The sequence below is a fragment of the Alligator sinensis genome, unplaced genomic scaffold, assembly GCF_000455745.1.
Source record: "Alligator sinensis unplaced genomic scaffold, ASM45574v1 scaffold442_1, whole genome shotgun sequence".
NCBI lineage: Eukaryota > Metazoa > Chordata > Crocodylia > Alligatoridae > Alligator > Alligator sinensis.
The window spans coordinates 8,472,372-8,492,843 of record NW_005841829.1 but is presented as its reverse complement, the minus strand read 5'-3'; the positions used below and the strand labels follow the sequence as shown (position 1 = coordinate 8,492,843).

The window sequence follows — 20,472 nt, the reverse complement described above, 5'->3', positions numbered from 1 at the left end:
CTGCTCCTGGACATGCAGCAGGGCTAGACGCCATTTCCCAGCAGCCCTGGTGACTCATTCCAGCTGCTGCTGGCCCCACGGAGACCAGCTAGGACCATGAGGGCAGGGCCTGGGCCCTGGGATGAGTGCACAGCCCCTGCCCACCCTGCAGGAGGAGTTGAGGTCCCTGCAGCACCTACTTTGGACCCACTTGCCCCACCCACCACAAGCAGAGGTGGTGGCTGGGCATAAGATGAGGTTGCGCCAAAAAAAAGCAGGACCTGGCAGCGGGCACAGCTGCTCCCCCTTGCCGCTACCAGGCTTTTCTTGCCGCAGCCACCCAGACCCCACAATGGGGCTGCTCTGCACCTCCTCCCTACTGTTACTGCTGCTGTCACCAGTGCACCTCCAAGCCACCCTGGGCCCCAACACCCATCAGGGCAGCAGCAGTGGGGAGGAACCACAGGGGAGCCCTGGTGCAGGCTCCAGGTGGCTCCAGCAAGAACAGCCCAGCAGCAAGGGGAAGATGGCCATGCTTGCCTCCAAGTCCTGCTTTTTTCTGGTGCCCAGCAGCAGCTTCTGCCTGGCCACCGCTGCTCATCATGGTTGGGGTGGGTGGGTCTGGAGCAGGTGCTGCAGTGGCCCCAAGCCCCCATGTGGGGCAGGCCAGGGCTAGGGCTGGAGCTGTGCACTCAGTCCAGGGTTGGGTAGAAGCTGCTGGGTGGTGGGAAAAAGTGGAACTTGGCGGCCCTGTGGCTGTCTCCCCATCACTGTTGCCAGGCCCTTCTCACTGTGGCTGCTCAGAGCCCACGCTAGGGATGTCCTGTAGTACCTCCCCACAGCTTCACTGGGTTGGGGGCCTGGGGTGGCCCAGAAGTAGCACTCATGGCAGCAGTGGTGGTGGGAAGAAGCAGCAGGAGTAACCCCGGTGCAGGCTTCAGATGGCCACAGCAAGAAGGGACCAGCAGCATTAAGGGGGAGGCAGCCATACCTTCTGCCAGGTCCTGCTTTTTCCTAGTGCCCAGTAGCACCACAGCTGCCACTGCCGCCTCTGTCTCCATGCCTGATCCACTGAGGCCAAAGCTGGGCAGCAGTTCCAGCCCTTCGTCAGAGTAGAAGGGTGGCCCGGAGGTGGATGGGACCCCAGTGGAGCAGTACCTTCTGAAGTTGCTGCCCACATACACCCACATCAGCTCCCCACCCACCCATAGCCCCATCCCACATAGGGAGTTTTGATTAGCTTTTGTGGGGTGGTGCTGACCTGGCCTGTAACAGTTCCCCAAAACTTCCCATGTGGCCTATGGACCCAAATAGTTGCCCACCCATGACCCAAATAATTGCCCACCTTAAGTAAAGTATAGTTTACTTAAGGTAAACTATAAAATAGTGAAGTTCCAGTGACTAAAAAACCCAGAGAAAGGGAAACAAGGAGCTAGGTCTGCAATAGGGGGTACCATTTTCTCAATTACAGCAGAGTTATTTGCATGAAGACCGCAAGTTGAAAGGACACTCAGAGAGATATAGGCCTCATATTTAAATTCAAACATTATACTGTAACATTTTCCTGGTGTCTCTCTCACTTTCTATTTCTCTCTCTCCAATGCTTTCTAGTCTTCCAGCCCTATAACAGATGCTGTTGTATGGGTATATCTTTCACATATATTAGCACATTAAAACTCAGCAGACTTAATTTAACCCATCAGCATTAAATACCAAATTATACTGAATCTTCACAAAGTTTGGCAGTTCACTGTTGGGGAAAAGGCTTTGGAAGTCTTACCCACTGTTGCACAGCTTTGTCACACTCTGCTTCCTTATAGGTGTATAGGAAAGAGAAGAAGAAATGGGAGTCATGGCTCCCAGTGGTAGCTACCATAGTTAGTCAGAAGTGAATTGCTATACTGTACAAATGAACTCAGTCTTAGGCATACCAAGGCTGTACACATAGGAGTTCAGGAAACTTATTGAAGCAAAATGCTTCCAGATGCCCTATCTGACATGGCGCAGTTCAGTGCTAACCCTGACATGTGGCATTTCTAAATAGCACACTATCATCCTTTGCTTGATGGCTATGGACTTTGTTCAGTTTTCTTTAAGAGGCCTTTTCAAAGGCTTTCTGAAAATGCCAATAAGTTACACAAACTGACATCCAATATCTTGCTGGTATAGTCAATGAACTCTAATTAGTTGGAGCAGTAGGAACCGGCCTTTTTGATAGGCCTGCCATAAATTAAGCAGTGCATCCTTCATGAGTGCCACTCCAACCCCCATCCCCTGCCTGATCTACTGATTTGCTTTCCGCTCCTTGCCCTGTGATCCCTGCCTGATCTGATGCCCTGCTTTTTTCTCCCTCCTTGCCCTACGCTGCCTCTGTGCACAGGCTCCCTGTCCATTCCCCCGATCTGTTGCATGCCACCCACATAAATTGTCCACACCATTTGTTGCACGTGTCAAAGGTTGCCCAATCCTGAATTAGAGAATCACAATTTTTCTTTGCAGAAAACATGTTGGTTAGCCATCCCTGTCACCTCATGATTGCTTTATGTTTTCTAAGTAAATTTTCATTGTTTCAATCATTTCACTCTATCCTTACATAAAGCTCATTCATCTGTAATCCCAAGGATCACTCCTAGTACCTTTGTAAAAGATTTGATACCCTCTGGTAGAAGACATGCAGCATATTGGTATCATGCAATTTAGCAGCTACACTGCAACTATATGGGGTTGCTGGGGTCACCTGACCCCCAGTTCTCTTTCCTGCTTGGTACAGGGGGCTGGACCTGATGCTCTTCTGAGGTCCCTTCCAGCCTTACAATCTATGAATATACCACCTGGTTATGGTAATATCTTGCTGTTTCAGTTAATTTCATCTTTAGTACTTGTAATGAGTAATTCTCGGTAGTTATTTTCTCAGCATCTTATGTTGTAAAGTTAGCTTCGCTGGTATGCCCTGAGTCTGGCAATTGTTCCTTCATCTCATCAGAGTTCTGGATTACCCAGTAATTTTCCCACAAGTATATTCTGCTTCTTATGTACTTAAACTATTTCTTCTTATTTATTTTAAGAACCTTTTCTATTTACTCATTGATGAATATGAAATATTCAAGGACCCAAATTCATGCTCTGCTGGCAATATAAAGACATACCTCTAAATACTAGTTTTAAAAAGTCCACTTGAGCATATCCTAAAATACCAAAAGAATAAAAAGCAGTGATTTCTGTAGAACCTACAGTAATTATTTTATGACCTCTGCTTCTTCACTTCTTGGAGGTTCTTCATAGACAAAGATGTTAGAAGGTAACTGCCCACACCGGTTGAAGGTCAGCTGGTGACTACTCAGTTCAAATGCAGAGAGGTAAATCCTGCTGCAATGGTTACACATGTATGGCTGATTGCTGCTAGATGAGGGTGTATCTTTCCTCCTAATTTTCTTCTCCTGGATGCTGGCTCTGTGACGATATTCAAAGAAGGCCATTGCCTTTTAGATTTGGAGCTTCTGGGCACCCCGATCTGCAGCCTGTGTTTCCCATGGTTTGTGGTCAATACCACAGGCAGAAAAGGCCCTCTTCAGAGTGTCCTTGAAGTGCCTGCATGGAACCCCTCTGATATGTTATTTTCCCCATACAGCATGGCTTTTGGTAAGAGGTTGTCATGGTAAGAGGTTGTCATGGCTTTCCCACCACAGCTGAGTCTGCAGGAAAATTGCCTCAATGCTGATAGTATTGGCTATTTGTAGCACCTCCACGTTGGTGACAGTTCTGCCAATGGATCTTGAGAATGGTGCGGAGGAAGCACTGATGAAAGCATTCAAGGAGGTGTACATGGCGGCGATATAAAACCCATGACTTAGCACTGTACAGTAGGATAGGGATAACAACACCTATGGACAGACTTTGGTCTGTGCCTATAGGCTGTGACTATTCCAGACTTGCTTGTAGAGTCTGCCAAAGGCACTGCTACCTTTTGGGAGCCTGTTGTCTACCTCCTTGTTGATCATGGCATCAAACAAGATGACACTCCGTAGGTAGGTGAACTGCTTGACAGCATTTAGTTCAGTTCCTTCGATAGTCATCTTTGGTGGCACATATGCTTGGTGTGGAGCTGGCTGATGAAGAACTTCCATCTTCCTCAGACAGATGGTAAGTACGAAGAGTTCTGCTACAGTAACAAAGCAAGTGGTCATGTGCTACAGATCATGTTGGGTGTGGGCCACCAGGGCACAATCATCTGTTTCCAAGCTGTTTGTGTGAGCCTGTAGCTGTCTGAGGTTGAAGAGATTTCCATCTGCCTGGAAGCAGATGTAAATACCTTCCCCAGAGTTGTCTGACCATGGTAAAGAACTCAGGTGAGTATCCAAGCTTCTCAAGAATCTTCAAGAGGCCAATTCAGCTTACAGTGTCCAATGCTTTAGTAAGGTTGATAGAAGTGCTGTACAGCCCTTTGTGCTGCTCCCAGCACTTTTCCTGTATTGGTCTGAGCACAAATACCATATCTATTGTGTTACACTGGCTCTCTGGGAGGACCTCTTCTGCTATGGAAGACACCAGCCTGTTGAGGAGGATTCTAGCTAGAATCTTCCCGGCGATGGACAGAAGGGTGATCCCTCAGTAGTTGGAACAATCTGACTTATCATAGTTATTCTTCTACAGGGTGATGATTATAGTGTCATGCAGATCTTGTGGAATTTTCCCCTGGTCCCAGCAGGCTATAAAGAGTTCATGGAGTTTGGAGTGTAGGGCAGGAGGACCACCATATTTCAGGGCTTCAGGTAGAATTCCATCAGTTCCAGGGGCTCTGTTGCTTTTTATCTGGTTGATAGTGGTGAAGGTTTCTTCCAATGTAGGATGCTCATCTAGTTCTTCCTTAACAGGCAGTTGCTTGACTCAGTTGATAGCAGACTCATGCACTATGAGTTGAACGCTAAAGAAAGTTTGGAAGTGCTCAGACCATTGGCCCATGACAGTCTTTGCTCCCAGTGCTGTAGGACTTGAGGGGCTTGTTTCCTTCCTGCCTGTGCATGAAGCTTTAAAGTGGAGTACAGTTTGTGCTAACTGCACTCCACTGCATTAGCTATTAAATAAAAAAACATCAATAAAGTGAGATAGGCTCTGTAGTTGCCTCCTAAGAACCAGATGAACACATAAAAATGCAGAAATATTTTGGTAGCAGGAGCTGCGAATGAGGACGACTTCTCTATGGAGAGTGCTGCAGAGTCATATTTCCTTTTTTTGTCCTTCTTCTGGCCCCATCAATTTTGCATTCCTCTTTGCCCAGTAGCTCAACTTCAAACAGAAGAGGTGGAGGGGTCTCACTTCCCTGACATGTCTATAACTCTAAAGATCCACAAATACAGAAGAACTGGGCAGCTTTCCAATAAAACAGAAATCTGCTGATCTATGCAGGATATGTGATTGTGGAGAAAAAATGGGCACAAGGAATTGTGGGATTTAAAAAAAAGTACAACAATTAGGGAATGCACAAAATATTGTTGGATGGTAAAAAAGGGCATTATGGGAGCTTGAATCTGTATTCACATAACTCCCTGGGCACTGCAGCAGCATCCTAGAATACATGGCAAAATAATCCCACAAGGCTGGTGTCATCAGATTTTATAGGTGATAATAGGATCCATGTTGCATTGGTTGCCTATGAACACGCTCAGATGTGCGGAGGGGGGAGGAGTGTTTTAATTACAGCAATTCCAGGACAGCTGCTCTAATTAAAATGGCTCACCACTACTTGTATTAAGTCTGCGCATTTCAAAATGGCTGTGGGATGCTTTATCTAAAGCAGTGCCCACGCAGCCACTCTGAAATGCACAGGGGCGTAACACACCTGACAGTGAGGCAATGCTGGAGCATTTTAATTAGAATATGAACGAGCACATCTATAGGCATCCATTGTGACATAGGCCAACACAAGCACACATGTTGCTTGAAGGAGCCAAGTGTACACGTGGAATGGCAGGACAGCAATGTCAGCAACTGTCAGCCAACAAAAGTTTTGTTGACAAAACTTTCTGCTGCAGACACAACTTAAGTGTTCTGTATGATCATAAATACTAATCACCATGTAGATCATCTACTGTAACCTTTGATAGAAGACAAAAATCTCTACTAGGGCTGTGCAAAACAGCTGTGTTTCGATTCGGTTTCGGATTTGGCCATTTAGGAGGACAGTGATTCGTATCGGTGTTTCGGATCGCTGTCTTGTTTTGTTTCTGCTGAATCTCCTCTGAATCTGTTTCGAATGGCCTACAAGCTTTGCACAGTCCTACCCAGCTCGGCAGGGCTGCAGGGCCAGGGGCTGCAGGGCCCCGGTGGGTAGCAGGACAGGCAATGGGTGGCTTGTCTGGGGGAGGGGAAGGGCTGCTGCCCTCTGTGCAGGCGAGGAGACCCCTACGTGGATCTCTGATCCCTGATGCCAGGTTGCGGGGCAGCGAAGCAGTGCAGAGTGGCAAGCAAGCCTGCTGGTCCCTGCCGCACAACTTGGCTCTGCAGGGAGCAGAGATCTGTGCCAGGGGTCTCCTTGCCACTGCTGCCCGCCCTGCACTGCCCTGGTGATGTGGGGCTGTGTGGGGTAGGCAGTGGTGGCGAGGAGACCCTGGCGCAGAACTCTGCTCCCTGCAGAGCCAGGCTGCGTGGCACAGACCTGCCCTACTGCACGACCTGGCTCCACAGGGAGTAGAGATCCATGCCAGGGTCTCCTCACCGCCAGTGCCCGCCCCACGCAGCCCCCGATCTCTGCTCCCTGCGGAGCCAGGTGGGGACCAGCACTGTCCTGCCACACAATCTGGCTCCACAGGTAGCAGAGATCCATGCTGGGAGTCTCCTCGCCACAGCCCCACATCACCGGGGAAGTGCAGAGCGGGCGATGTGGGGTGAGCAGCGGCATCAAGAAGACCCTGGCGCAGATCTCTACTCCCTGTGAAGCCAGGTCACATGGCATGGACCAGCACTGCCCTGCCGTGCGACCTGACTCTGCAGGGAGCAGAGATCTGAGCCAGGGGTCTCCTCGACATTGCTGACTGCCCCGCACTGCCCCAGATCTCTGCTCCCTGTGGAGCCAAGTCACGTGGCAGGGCAGCAGCATACAGCTGTTTCCCTGCAAGCCCAGCTCTGAAACTCCAACATTTTCTGAAACATTGCCAAACATTTTGGATGCCTCATTTCCTTTCGGAGATGTTTCTGAGCATTCCGTTTTGATTCAGATTAGGTATTTTGGGTTCCAAAATGGCCCAAAACACCTCTGAAATGAAATGGCTGCCGAAATTTCTCACAGCCCTACTCTCTACACAAAATACAGAAAGATGAAGTAGCTGCTAAACATAAAAAGGGAAAAACAGATTTCATTAGTTAGTATTATGGCTTTTAAGGAAGCATTATAATCTATCAGCTGTCCTACACCAAAAAAACCCAACCACAAGCACTAGGGAAAAAATACCTGGCAATATTCTTCCATATTAATCTGCACGTTCATTTTAGCTGCAAGGTAGGAAGCAGTCCCACAACTGGATTTTAATGTTTCTTTAATTCACACAAAAGCTCCAAACAATGGGGTTTTTTTTCTTTTTACCAGCAAGCTGAATTATGCATTTGCCTTAAATGCCCATATTAATTTCACTTTTAAACCTAAGTAAATTATCAACATAAATCCTAGCATTTGAGCATCACTGGGAAGCCTATATGGATATATTACAGACTATTCACATTCAAAAACAGACACCTGCTACTCAGGGGGAATTGTAATTGCTAGTTCATTTTACATTTTTCTCAATGTTGAAGCCAATTTGGGTCACAATAATTGTAAACAATGTGAAGTTTTCTTAGCTCACGAATAATGTATAAGGGACTGCTGTGTTGTCGGTTTGAAGGACATCTTCAAATGCAGGAGAAGAGAATAGAATACATTACTGAAAACTTCATTTTACTTCAGATATGCATCAGTTTGCAATGAGCTTCCACAGAACAAGATTTCACTATGAACACTTAAGCTTTGATTTAAAGTAACATCCCATCATTTTATTCTCTTTGGACAATATGACATAGGAAGTCATGGAGACAATACTACCATATGTTAAAGTCTAAAGAGATGTCTATTTTTAGCAAAACTGACAACTGAAAAGAACTATGTTATTTGAATCCCTTAATCTTCCTCCAAGTCATGAAGCAACAAACTGCAGGGAGGGTAAAAAAAGACGCATATTAAACTAACGCTATTCCCTTTAACTCTCTTGTAAGTAAATACATTACTTTCTCTAGGTTTAAGGACTGAGTATTGAGAGCCTATTTAATAAAAGGCCCTCAACACAGCTTTCCACTGTGTATTTGTAATGTTTCTAGTCACGCATTTTGGAGTGAAATTATTATTCCTTATACCTAGTGTTCTTGGTGTCAGCTAGTGATATGTAAGTGATATTAAGTGTATCTACAATGCATTTGTTGCAATGTGGGAGGCTGTTTCTAAAAATCAGGCCCTATACAACACAGATGCATGCTATCATTTCCCACATATAGAGCTCCAGTTCATTCTCCAATTTAAGCTTATATCTAAGATTTATAAACTTCTGCCATTATTTAGTCAACTTTACTCAGAATCCCAATGACACATCCTATAAACATCCAAAGCAAAGAACTTCTCTTTCCTACCTCACAGTCAGATAGACGGTGCCTACAAAAAGCTAACTTCCACCTGACATTTACCTTACTTGAAAATAACCATGCTCAAATTATGCAATGGGGATCTTGTCATTGCCATATTTTCTCTGCTTTTCCTTATTTTATATAGGTAAACACAAAAGAGCTGAAAAGTACAGGTTTCAAGAATGGTGGGTACAGCCCTTTCTAGCTGTGCCAAGAAACCACACCTTTGTAAAATCTGAGGATCCAGTGCTAAAGTCACTGACATCCCATTGGAGCCGTCTACAAAGGAAAAAATCCTAAGACTTTCTAGTGACAGGAAAGGACTTAGAGTAACCTAAAAGCCTACCCAGAACCATTGCTTTCCTATGAAATCTGTGGCATTTCCTGTATTGTCCATTAGCACAGGTGCAGAACTGCATCAACAAATACTAACTTATAATTGATTCCTAAATCAATTAAAATCTCAAATTAAAAAGTACGAATAATCATAGAATCATAGAAGTAGGGTCGGAAGGGACCTTGTAGATCTTCAAGTCCGACCCCCTGTCTGGGCAGGAGGAAAACTGGGCTCAGATGACCCCAGGGTAGGCAGGGTAGGCAGGGTAGGCATCGAGCCTCTTCTTAAAGACCCCCAGGGTAGTGACTTAATGACTATAAGCAGAAGCTGTGATAAACTTTACTTACAGAACTGTAGATGCAACATAAGGAACTAATAACTAAAGGAATTCCTAATGGTCCAACGGAAAGTGGCTTGAATATATGCTTCAAAAATATAATTTACCCATTACGACAGCTAACTCCCAAAAGCAGATAAATAATTCCTTAGCAATGGAGCTTAAACTATTTGGTGTTAGAGCAATACAACCATTTATTAGACAGAACCAGCATGCTAATTATCAAAGGTTGCTTATACAATAAATATTTCCATCAAGTGTACATCCTGGGTTGGTTTTTTTGTTTTTTTTTAACAAAACCTAGCCAATTATATCCCAAAAGAACTGCATGTATCCTGCATCAACTATTAGGTTTCCTTCAACTGAGAAGACCAAGTAAGAAGAGTTTGTTACTGAGTGTACAACTAGCAGTGACTTAGTTTGAAGCAACAAACAGCTATAATAAATGCACAGCAAAATAAAATACACAGCCTTGATTTAGTAGTCTGGACAAAGCATTTTACATATCCCTATGGCTTCTCTTTCCTTTCATTATTAATAGGACAAATGAACCAGTTCTCAGCTGTGACAAATGACTCAGGAACCATCATATCAAGGAGGCAGATACAGTTTTCTTGATTCTCTGCCTGACCTGAGCTGACATACAAATCAAAGCTGCTTGGGGATTGCTCAAATATGCCCTGCTGACAGCAGTCCCAAAAAGATTGTCTGCTGGCTGAGCATAGCGCACAGCTCAACAGACTACATTACAGCTTCTTTTCTACTAACCTCCTCTGCCATGCGGTGTAGGAGAACAATGTAGCACCTGGCCATACCAGCTATAAATCCATTTGGGAACCTCTTTATAGTGGACGAATCCATAGCTTTTTGGATAAAACAAATTTCTACTCTATATGTGCCACATGAACTGGTCAAAAGGAAACAGAAGGGTCACAAAATCTGGTTCATCTCATCTCGTTCAGAGTACAAAACATTTCACTTAGCTAAATCAATGTAGCCTACATTGCAAACCTCTGGATTACTGCTTTTTTTCTTCTCTTTTATAATTAAAAATTTCTCTTTAACAAAAAGAGGTCAATACCGTCAATTTTGTCCCATGTATAGGTACTTTAGTTTGCAAGCTATACATTTGGGAACAAATTATGGATATTGCACAAAAACATTGATAAGTATAGTGTAGAACCACAAAATCCTTTAGCAGGGTGTAAACTCAGTCAGCTTTGGTTGGTGTGGGTGCTCTATTTTGGGTGGCCTGCATGACTCAAGCCAGTAGGAGGCAATAGAAGCACCAGTACCTGCAATACTGAAATTGCTACCTACCATTTGACTGGGATGTAAAACAATAGCATGTGTGTTGGCACTCAGCAATGGCCTAGCATAAAGATTAGGGACATTGTAGTCCTTCCCTGACATTTAGGGTCACTTGGTGTTTTCACAGACACCAAATGCTGATCATATGCTTCCAAATCTCTGTCTCCTTGAAAGATATTTTCAGAGAGATGGCCTCACCGAACTGCAGCAAATACAACAGGTGTTTAAAAAAAACATTAGGGAAAATGTTAAAATTAACTGAACCAGCTTCATTTGAGATGCCCTCATATATTTTAAAATCTGATAGTGATGGTGACTTCAGTGAAGTTCGTAGCAAAGCCGAAGAGCACAAAAGGTTAAACAGAGAGTAGAAGTAATGACAATTTAACCAAGAAACACACATTCTAAATTTAGATCTTATCTGTGGAACAGATTGTGGAAAATCAGAAGGTCACCTTCAAGTGACACCAGAAATGACAGGTGGGGGCAATTTCATTCAGTTGGCTTTATCTCTAATTAGCACTAAAGATGTCCACTAGAAACAGTGGCAGGCAGTGCTCTGATTTTTTTTTTTAATTATCCATGGGAAATTGAAAATATCTTTCCAGTAGGAAAAATCAGTTACCAAATAATCAAAATATACACAATTCACTGAGGAGAAAAACATCCAGAATGTAAAACAATGGGAAGCAGCAATTGTCTCTTCAAGGTATCGTACTTCTTACTTTACCTTTCTCGCAATGACTTCCTGTGAATCCAGAGGGGCAGGAACACTTGTTAGGTGCCACACATGCCCCACCATATCTGCATCCCTCTTCACAGAATGCTGAAAAAGAAAAAGTAATGATAAAGTACAATTCAATTTCTCTATTTATTATACATTTGTGAGATACCAAAGACAGGCAACCAAATACTGTTTTATTTGCTAAGGGAATTTGAAACACTAAAATCTAACCTGCCTGCAAACAAAAGTGGCTGGAATTCAGGAAAATGATACAGGAGTAAATCTGATTGCTCCCAAGGCAAACAACCCCAGAAAAAAAAAGTTAATATTCATTCGATGAAAAAAGAATCCAAACAATTTTAATGTGGTTGATCATTTTTTTGTTGAACTCAGTAGAAGTTCTGGAACACAAGTACTTTGGTGACCTACAGAGCATGTATTGATAGCTCCTATGGAACTGACTGGTCATATTTTGCTGACTGCCAGCTGACAAATGTCATTAAAAGATTTTTAAAATAGAACTTTGTCTTAATATTATTGCTGTATGTAAATCTTTGTCATAAGGATATTATAGTCACAAGAAGGAAAGTCAAATGGCCTAGGACACATGGAAAACAGAAGAGGAAGTAGATCAGGTGCAATCTCTCCACTGCATGAGGCTCATACTTAAAAAAAAGGATTAGTGTCTTAGGCTAGGGACAGCCATTTAAAAAGCCTGAGCCTGAATTGATTCAATCTTTGCAGGTTAGTCTAACCTGGCTAGGCTAAACCGTTTTTGTAACCAAATAGACATCCCAGAAATGCAGGCATATGCCTGCAGTGGCTCAGGCTAGAAGCCGGGGGTTGCTAGAGCCCTCCCTTCCCTTGCACACGGCTGAGGTGAGGGGTGTGTGGCCAGGTCCTGGCAGTACACTCTGATTAGGGAGGGTCCCCTTCCCCCCTCCACTTGATAACAGAGCATTTATCAGCTCTGTTATCAGCATTTAACACCCCATCAGAAAACAAAGCCTCGTTCATTGCAAGCTCTTCTTAAACAGATTTTTCCAAACAAAAATGCATACCAGCCTTTGGCTTCTTTACTATTCATTCCATCCAGGAAGAGTATATACACCAACTGAAAATGCTTCCTCAGCCTGATGAAGGGTTTTTTAACCCAAAAGCTTGCTATGAAATTTTTTTCCAACTACTTAGTTGGTTTAATAAAAGATATCAGATTTACCTAAAGAACCTTGTCTGTCTTTTCTGAAGGAAGGGATGTAGGGACATTACCATCTGAGTTGTTGATTGCCTCCAAAAAGACCTAAGGAGAAATTGTCCTGTCTGCCTTACACAGCATAAGATAGCATACTGTGGATAGCATACTGTGCTGTGGATAGCATAAGATAGCATACTGTGCTGTGGGAGACAGAAGGAAGGGATCTCTGCTTAAGCAGGGCGGGGGGGGGGCAGGGCACAGGGAAACCAGGCAGACCCTGCTGTGCCTACAAGTCTCTGCCAGAGCTGCAGCCAAGGAGCAGAGGAGAGGGGCCAGCCCTGCTGTGGAGCAGAGCCCTGCCCAGCCCAGAGAGCATGCCAGGATGCTGGGGGTGCCTGGTTTAGTTTAACCACCAAAGGGTCTGGGATGGACATTGCATAAACCGGTTTGACTCAAATCAGTTAAGTCTGATACTACATTCAACCAGGCATTGGCGACATGTAGGGGGAGCATGCAGGTACAAGTATACCCTCTGAGCTTAGTCATGTACTCCCTGCAAAAAGCACCACTGATGCTGTCGGAGATGCCTGCAGACGGTCACCGCTCAACACTCCACACCCCCACCCCACACACACACTGCCGGCAGCATCTGCAGGTGGTCCCCGATCACCACTGGATGCCACCAATGCTGCCAGCGGCTTCTGCAGGTGGTTGCCAACTGCTGGTTGGCACTAGCCACACCCCCATGCTGCCGACACCACCTCAACTGCCTGCAGAAACTCCCTGCTTGCTGCCACCATGCCCTTGCCACCACCACTGCTGCTGCCACTTGTGGGCAGTCACCGTGCCCAACCAGCCTCTGGGGGAACGCAGCATTCATTCAACCAGGTTTATCTCAAACCAGTTTCAGCCATTTTCAAACTGATTTATGTGCACTGAACATCTGTTCTGTTACAGGCTTAAACCAGTTTCTGATCAGTTAAACTGGTTTATGCATAATGTCTGTTACTAGCCTTATAGCCATGATGGTCCAGGAAAAGTCCAAGAGGCAAGGACTTTTTTAATAACTTTTATGGGACCACCTATATAGTTGGGAGAGCTGTTGGATAAGCTTTCAGGCATGGAGTGTCCTTCTTCAGTGGCATGAGTAATTATGATTTTAAAAAGTACCATAGAATTTTTCTAGTAATATATCTAGCTCAGCTCCTTCAAGACAGAACTGGGAGTAGCTCCAGTCACACTGAGATAAGTGAGACGAGAAATTGATCTTGAAGTTTAAAGCTATTTACATATTTTTTTAAGGGCAGAGGTCAAAATGAGCCTGATTTGATCTCACTAAATAGCGTTAGCAAGGATCTTCGTAGGAGCCACAATTTGCCCAACATATAGCACATCCAAAAAGAAAAATTCCACGTCTTTATTGCAGTTTGAGGTACCTACTGGGCTCAACCACACAAGTGAGTGAAGCTACAATTAATATTTAAACAGCAGCTCTCTGCATCTGAGTTAATAAAAGAACTGCAAAGTGTTTCTGCAAGCTAAAATCACAGATGGAGTGTTGGCAAAGAGATGTCATAAATGGTATGAAAAGACTTGAAGTGCCATATAACAGAAGAGATGTTTTAGATTTATTTTGCAATGTACTAACAAGAATAACAAAGTGAATAAAACACCAAACGTTAGGAAAATTCTGTAATTTTAACTGCTTGAAGGTGATTGAAGCAAATCATCTGTCTTCTGACTGAATCAATATACTGATCAGAGATTCTAATAATAGACATTGTAGTATTTTATCTAACTTCTGAAAAAATGTGGAAGTAATGGAATTCTAAAATGATTTATAGAAGATGGTAATGGAAGAACATAAGAAATCCCATGAAAGTGGGAAGAAAGCACTATAATATCCAATATTCATTGCTGCACACATTCAACATATTAGGGGGGTTTATTTATTTTTTTTAAGTTTATCTACTCTACTCCAGATACCAATCTTTTTTTTTACTCATAAGGACAAAACATAAATGTTTAAAGACAAACATTTTAATTGTGGTTTTTCACTTTTTTTCTACAACATAGTTTCACAGGCAACTGCAAGGAATATTATGACATACAGCTCAAGGGATATTAAATAAATCTAGGAAAAAACAGGATGTGATCACAGATGCTCTTTCTAGAATACTGGCAGAAGGCAGGGCAGACTAATCACCCCAGAAAAGCATAAATTTTCATAGCTGACAGCCTACTTCATGAGATTCTATTTTGTCAAAATACTGAATTCACTTTTGAACTCAGTGGGTGAATCTACACATGCAATTAATGTTATTTAGCTTTACTGAGCAGTAGACTAATTTACTGCACAGTAAGCTCCTGCATGTGTAGACAGTGATGCTTTACTAGACAGTAGATTAGTCTACTGTGCAGTAAAGCATCTCATGTAGACCAGGCCAGCATTCTCAGAAAAAATAAAGCCTTAGCACTTAGCAAGGTAAGAGATAAAATATCCAAATCTTTATTGGCCTTAGAGTGATAGCTAATCAACAATTTTAATAAAGAAACATTAAAATCCCATGTGTCATGAAGATAATAGGTATTTTCAGGAAAACAGTTCTAAAAGGAAAAATGGATGTAGAAAAGGGAAAAAATAGTTTCTATTGCGTCAATAATTTTCATCATAAATAGTAAACAGAATTTATCATCAACAGCAAATATAGTACTGTATCAAAAATAACACTGGGGTCGTTCAAATAGTAGGAGAGGAATAATGGGAAGGAGGGGAAGAAAATGCAAACAGATTTATTGCTCATAACTCATGCATGCCCTCCAGTATTTATCAGAGCCAAGGAGATACACATACATATAGTACAGTAAAATACAATTTAAACCTAAGCAAAAGTCTGTCACGCGCTTCCTCTGTGGTGCTATGATTAATTCTGTCAGTGCACTAACGTAATGAGTTCTTAGAAGGAAGTTTATTACTAACATGAACGGAAACCTGAACATGCTCCAGCATTTTTTTTTTAAGTCAGGCAACTGTGACATAAGACAGACACTCATTTTAAGTATCTGCTATTGGCAAAGACCATGCCTAACATGAAACAAGACTCTGCCTCACATCACAGGGATGCTTACATCAAAATGTGATTACCTTGCACTAACATCGTGTAATCCCTCATATCATGAAGCCATGTCATTGTTCTGGAGCAGCAGCATCGAAATGTGACAATGTCAATACACTGATGTTCTGAGGGATCTATATGTTATTTCAAGATCTGGTGACAAGACTAAAAAAGCAAGCTAAAGCACATGGAGGGCTAACCCAGACTTTTGCCTATAGTGTTTGTGAGAGAGGACAGTAGCTATGGAAGGGGCTATACAGAAAGAGAGTATGCCTTTTCCCTCAAACTGGCTGAGAAATGGGAAAGGTCTCTAGATATTTGGACCAGCTGCTCTGAATGGCTTATTTCTGTTGGTTATCCTTTGTTTTTGGCTCAGTAAAACAAAGTGCCAAAAAAAAGATTGAAACTATATGCTATTCATCTTCTATAGCTAGCAGTCCTACAGACCTAATCCTTACAATCTGGGTTTACAGGGAATTGAATGTCCTGCCAAAGTAAAAAATCCCAGCAAACAATAGCTAGGAAAACAAAGATGCTGGGTGTGCGTGGGAAGGACAGGAGTGGAGTGGGGTATCTGAACTATTATGAATGAGACCGTAGCATCACTAGAGCTAAGATTGTTCTACATGCCTTGCTGTAAGAAGTTACTTATACCTTTGCCAGACTTTGACCATTTTATGTGACAGGCGTGAAAATAATTTAAAAAATGCATACTTTGGAGCAGGAATTTGAAATTGGGAAAGAGAGATGATGATGTTATCAGAGATATATGTTTTATATATAAAGTTTTGCTATCCTCATGAAAATTTGTCTGAACGCAGGAAGGTTATGAGACTGAAAACTCTTTTGACGCACTGAATACACACTTATTAGCATTTGGAAATGTAAAACTTCCTTAGATTATATCTGAACTGGGCATGCTCCATCCTGGGAGCTGAGCAGAACTTTCTCTATATTTTTCCCCGCTAGCACCAAGGGTTGGGAAGAGACTGGCATCACGTGCAGGCAACTGAGAGGGGAGAGACCAGCACACTTCTGTTCTTGATGCTCTTCCCCGTACCCACACTGCAATTAAGAGGAAGGAGTAAGCTGCCTGATATAAATGCTGAGGAACTGCAGACCATGGATAAAATGGAGATAGATGGATGATATGAATAAGCAGGGAGGGAGAAAGGTTGGAAAGCCAAAGTCTGAGGGGAAAAAGGGAAGAGGCTTGGACTATGCAGACATAAACTTGAGGCCACAGCCACCATGCAAGGAGGTTTGTAGGAACAGGGAGGTTGTGCAATCTCCATCCTTGGAGGTTTGTAAGACCTGGCTAGACAAAGCTTTGGCTGGGATGATATAGCTGCAAATGGTCCTGCTTTGAGCAGGGGGGTGGACTAAATGACCTCCTGGGCTAGAGAGAGAAATTACACATAAACCAGTATAAATGATTGGAAACCAGTTCAAATCTGTAACACAGCAGAAGTTTAGTGCACATAAACTGCTTTCAAAATGGCTGAAAACAGTTTAAGATAAACCTGGATGGATGTAGTATCAGACTTAACTGATTTAAGTTAAATCGGTTTATTGAACTTGTCCCAGATCCCCTCTAGATTCAAGTTTACTCACAGTCCCGCAGAATCCCAGGATGCTTTGCACCCCCCTGCAAACCCTTCCCCTACCCCCCTCTCCCCACCCTCACAGGGTAGGTGGGCTAGCCTTGGCCCAATCTGTCTATTCCAGCCAATAAGGAGGCATGCCCTAGCATCCCCTGGCTTCTGGCCTGGGCCACTACAGGCATCTAGCAAAAGTGAACGCCTATTCACTTGCTTATAGGTTCAATCTATGCAGCTCAGACTAACCTATGAAGACTGAAATAATTCAGCCTTGGGCTTTATGACTGTCTGTACTTAGAACTGAGGTAATTTCCAACCCTAATATTCTATGATTTTTTCTAAGGGGATAAGCCATCACAGCTGCCTGTGAAAATCAATGACAATTGTGTTTTTAACAATCAAGTTCAACTACAAACAAAGAAGGACACACATACACACACACGATTGTGGCTGCCTTAATCTGGGCACCCAAATTAGTGGACACTTTCAATCGTTATAGTCTTAATCTCTCTAAGGTTCAGTTCCCCAAACTGGAAAATTGGAATTAGAATACCACATGTCAGATTAGTGTTGTGTGTGCCGTTAGAATAATTTCATTGATATTTGTGAAGCAGTTAGACAATATTGTTAGAGAACCAGCAAAATATCAAGGAGGAAATTAATAGGTTTGTATTCATTGCATAACTTTGATTGCATGTTTTCACTAAGGCCTGAGTACTGAATGAATAGTACAAAAGGTAATACTGAATAACTACTTATTCACTGAACAGGTCAGGAGTCCTGAAGTAAAAAATAGTATACGATATTGTAATTAAAGATATAATGAATCCATGCTGCTCAGGCAAGTTTAATTCCAAGTGTTTGACTTAGCAATATTAACGTTTTAATGTAAATTGGGTTTTCCCCTCCCCTCCCTTCCTCCTTTTTTTTAGGATGTATATTTATAGGAAGATTAACTTAGGGCCTGTTCCTGCTTCATTTATGTCAGGGGCAAAATTGTGATTTTTCTAGAAGTGGGACTGGAAACTGAGTTGGAGACAAGAAAGAATTTAGAAGAGATCTGTTAGTTGTTTCCTTAACAATTCCAGTAGAATCAAGAATACAAACTGAATCCTTACATTTAACCTTGCATTTATGACAGACACAAGGAACAAATGGAAGGCAGTTCAATGATTGCATAGTAAATCAACTGAAGCTCAGGTAGTCTTATGAAGCTGCCTCCCTTTGTACTTAAACTTCTTATTAAGTCTTATAGATTGTTGTGTCTGTGGCTTCCACTGTGTTTCATACCCTTCAGCATCATAATTCTGTAATGGAAAACCTGTCATGAGCCCATGTTGCAGGTATTCTACTAATCCAAGAAATGTAACGTTAGTATGATAAATCTCTATAGGGTCTTATATACCTAATCCCCGTCTATGAATACATACTGTCCCTGAAAATATTTTCCAGAGGAAAACTTGTTAAAATGGTGAATAGTTATGGCATTTGCAGTAAAATGTTTTAATGGGAGAATTAAATGAAGAACTTACTATGTTGAATTTCTACAAGGAAACCCAAAGTCATTGTTGTAAGAATCCTCCTATTCAGTAGTATTTAAGTCAAATAAAATAACGGTACTGAATGGACTACAGTGAAATTTCAGCTTGACTCAGGACTCCTAAATAAAGTCTTATATTTTCAAAATATTTCTCCGTTTAAAGTAAATATTTTCCTCAATATGTGCATGGACTGAATGTGAGGAGGTCCTACCTCTCTTAGAAGGTAGTTTTGTAGAGAATCACTGAATAACGCAAAGGGCAATTTTGCCAGAACTGTCAATTTTGTTATAAGATCTGTAGGAAATGTTATCTAGGCTCCAGTGATACAGACGTCTGCAGCACCCGTCATTTATAAGCTGAGTTGGGTAGAAAAATGTCAACCCTTCCTATATGCTGTTAGGCACCAATCAAATAAAGATCACAAAAACAAAATGTACTGTCATTCATGTATGTTCATATGAACCAAAACAGGAGCATAATAACTTTTGTATATAAAAGGCAAGTTCTACTTTAATCTGAAGCCATGTTTGAATAGGGAGTTCCAAAATGATCACTCTTACTCGCCAACAAGCAACAGTAGAGTTGGCATACTCTGAAATGAAATATTTTGTGAACCCTACTGCCTGAGGGAAGGTTATGGAACTGCAGAGCTTTGGGTCTCAAAGGATCTCACCTGTTTCCTGCAACCTACATTCTGAAAAATGTTTAGCAGAAAGAAATTTGGCATCTCCTCTACCCTACTGTCAGTTGTTTCCACCTGTAGTCCTGAGGAGTTGTTCATAAATGGCAATAGCCCTATTTCTCTGCCAAAGCTATGTCTAAAGTTCAACTGGTGGTATGCACTGTCATATGACGGAAGGCTTTGTTGGAGTTGGCTTTCTCTCACCTTATCAGTGAACTTTCCCAGGAAGAAGAGATAAGGGACTAGGCTGGCTTTTAACATCAATTTATTGAGAAGGTACAAACCTATTGCAGGTATTGAGGCTTCTAAGGTTATGATCAAACTGAAGACTCCATTGTGCCTTATGGGAACAAACAGAAGCTGAGAGCATGAGAAGGCAGAGGGTTGTTTTCCCTTTAAATTCAAACATAAAAACATGGTAGGATATGAAGAAATATAGAATCTATACACATACAAAAGTTTCACTCACTAAACATGTAGGCTAGGTAAAGACATTCAAAAAGCGTGACGCAGAATCAATCTAAGTTATGTGGTTTTCTGTAAGCTGCTTTTTGGGGGGAGGTGGGGGGGATAGGATGACGTGTCTTAGATTGGGTTCCACCATTCTTAAACTAATCTATATGTGCTGAATTTCTGTTCTTTTATGGGTATATATATTGAAATTGCGCACCGGACTTCTGTTCTGTTATTGGTATACCTCAGTTTCTGATCACTTATAAGAGTAAAAGTACAATATCTGTACATGGCCACTATGCATAGCTGCTAGCAAAGTTCTGGTGTAGATGACCAGAATAAGGATGGCATTCTGTGTCACTTATGTGGGTATACAGTTTTCCACATTTTTAATAGGCAAAAGTATCTCGTGTGAGCCTCCAGAGGCTGACTTGACTTTGCCCTGCAGGGGAACACGCCTTTCCCATTCATTTCAATGGGAAGCACTTAGACATCTCCAAAGGAAATGCTCAGTTATTCAGAAAGCACAAGGATCTTCAGTGCCGACATTGGG

At 42.6% G+C, this 20,472-nt stretch overlaps 1 protein-coding gene across 1 annotated transcript in view; it reads right to left on the bottom strand.

Moving 5' to 3' along the window:
* NELL1 (neural EGFL like 1) overlaps positions 1-20,472 on the bottom strand; it is a 537,948-nt gene that overhangs the window by 99,629 nt on the left and 417,847 nt on the right. The window contains exon 15 of the mRNA XM_025199761.1: positions 11,338-11,433. Coding sequence (XP_025055546.1) covers positions 11,338-11,433 — 96 coding nt within the window. The remainder of the gene's footprint in view (positions 1-11,337; positions 11,434-20,472) is intronic.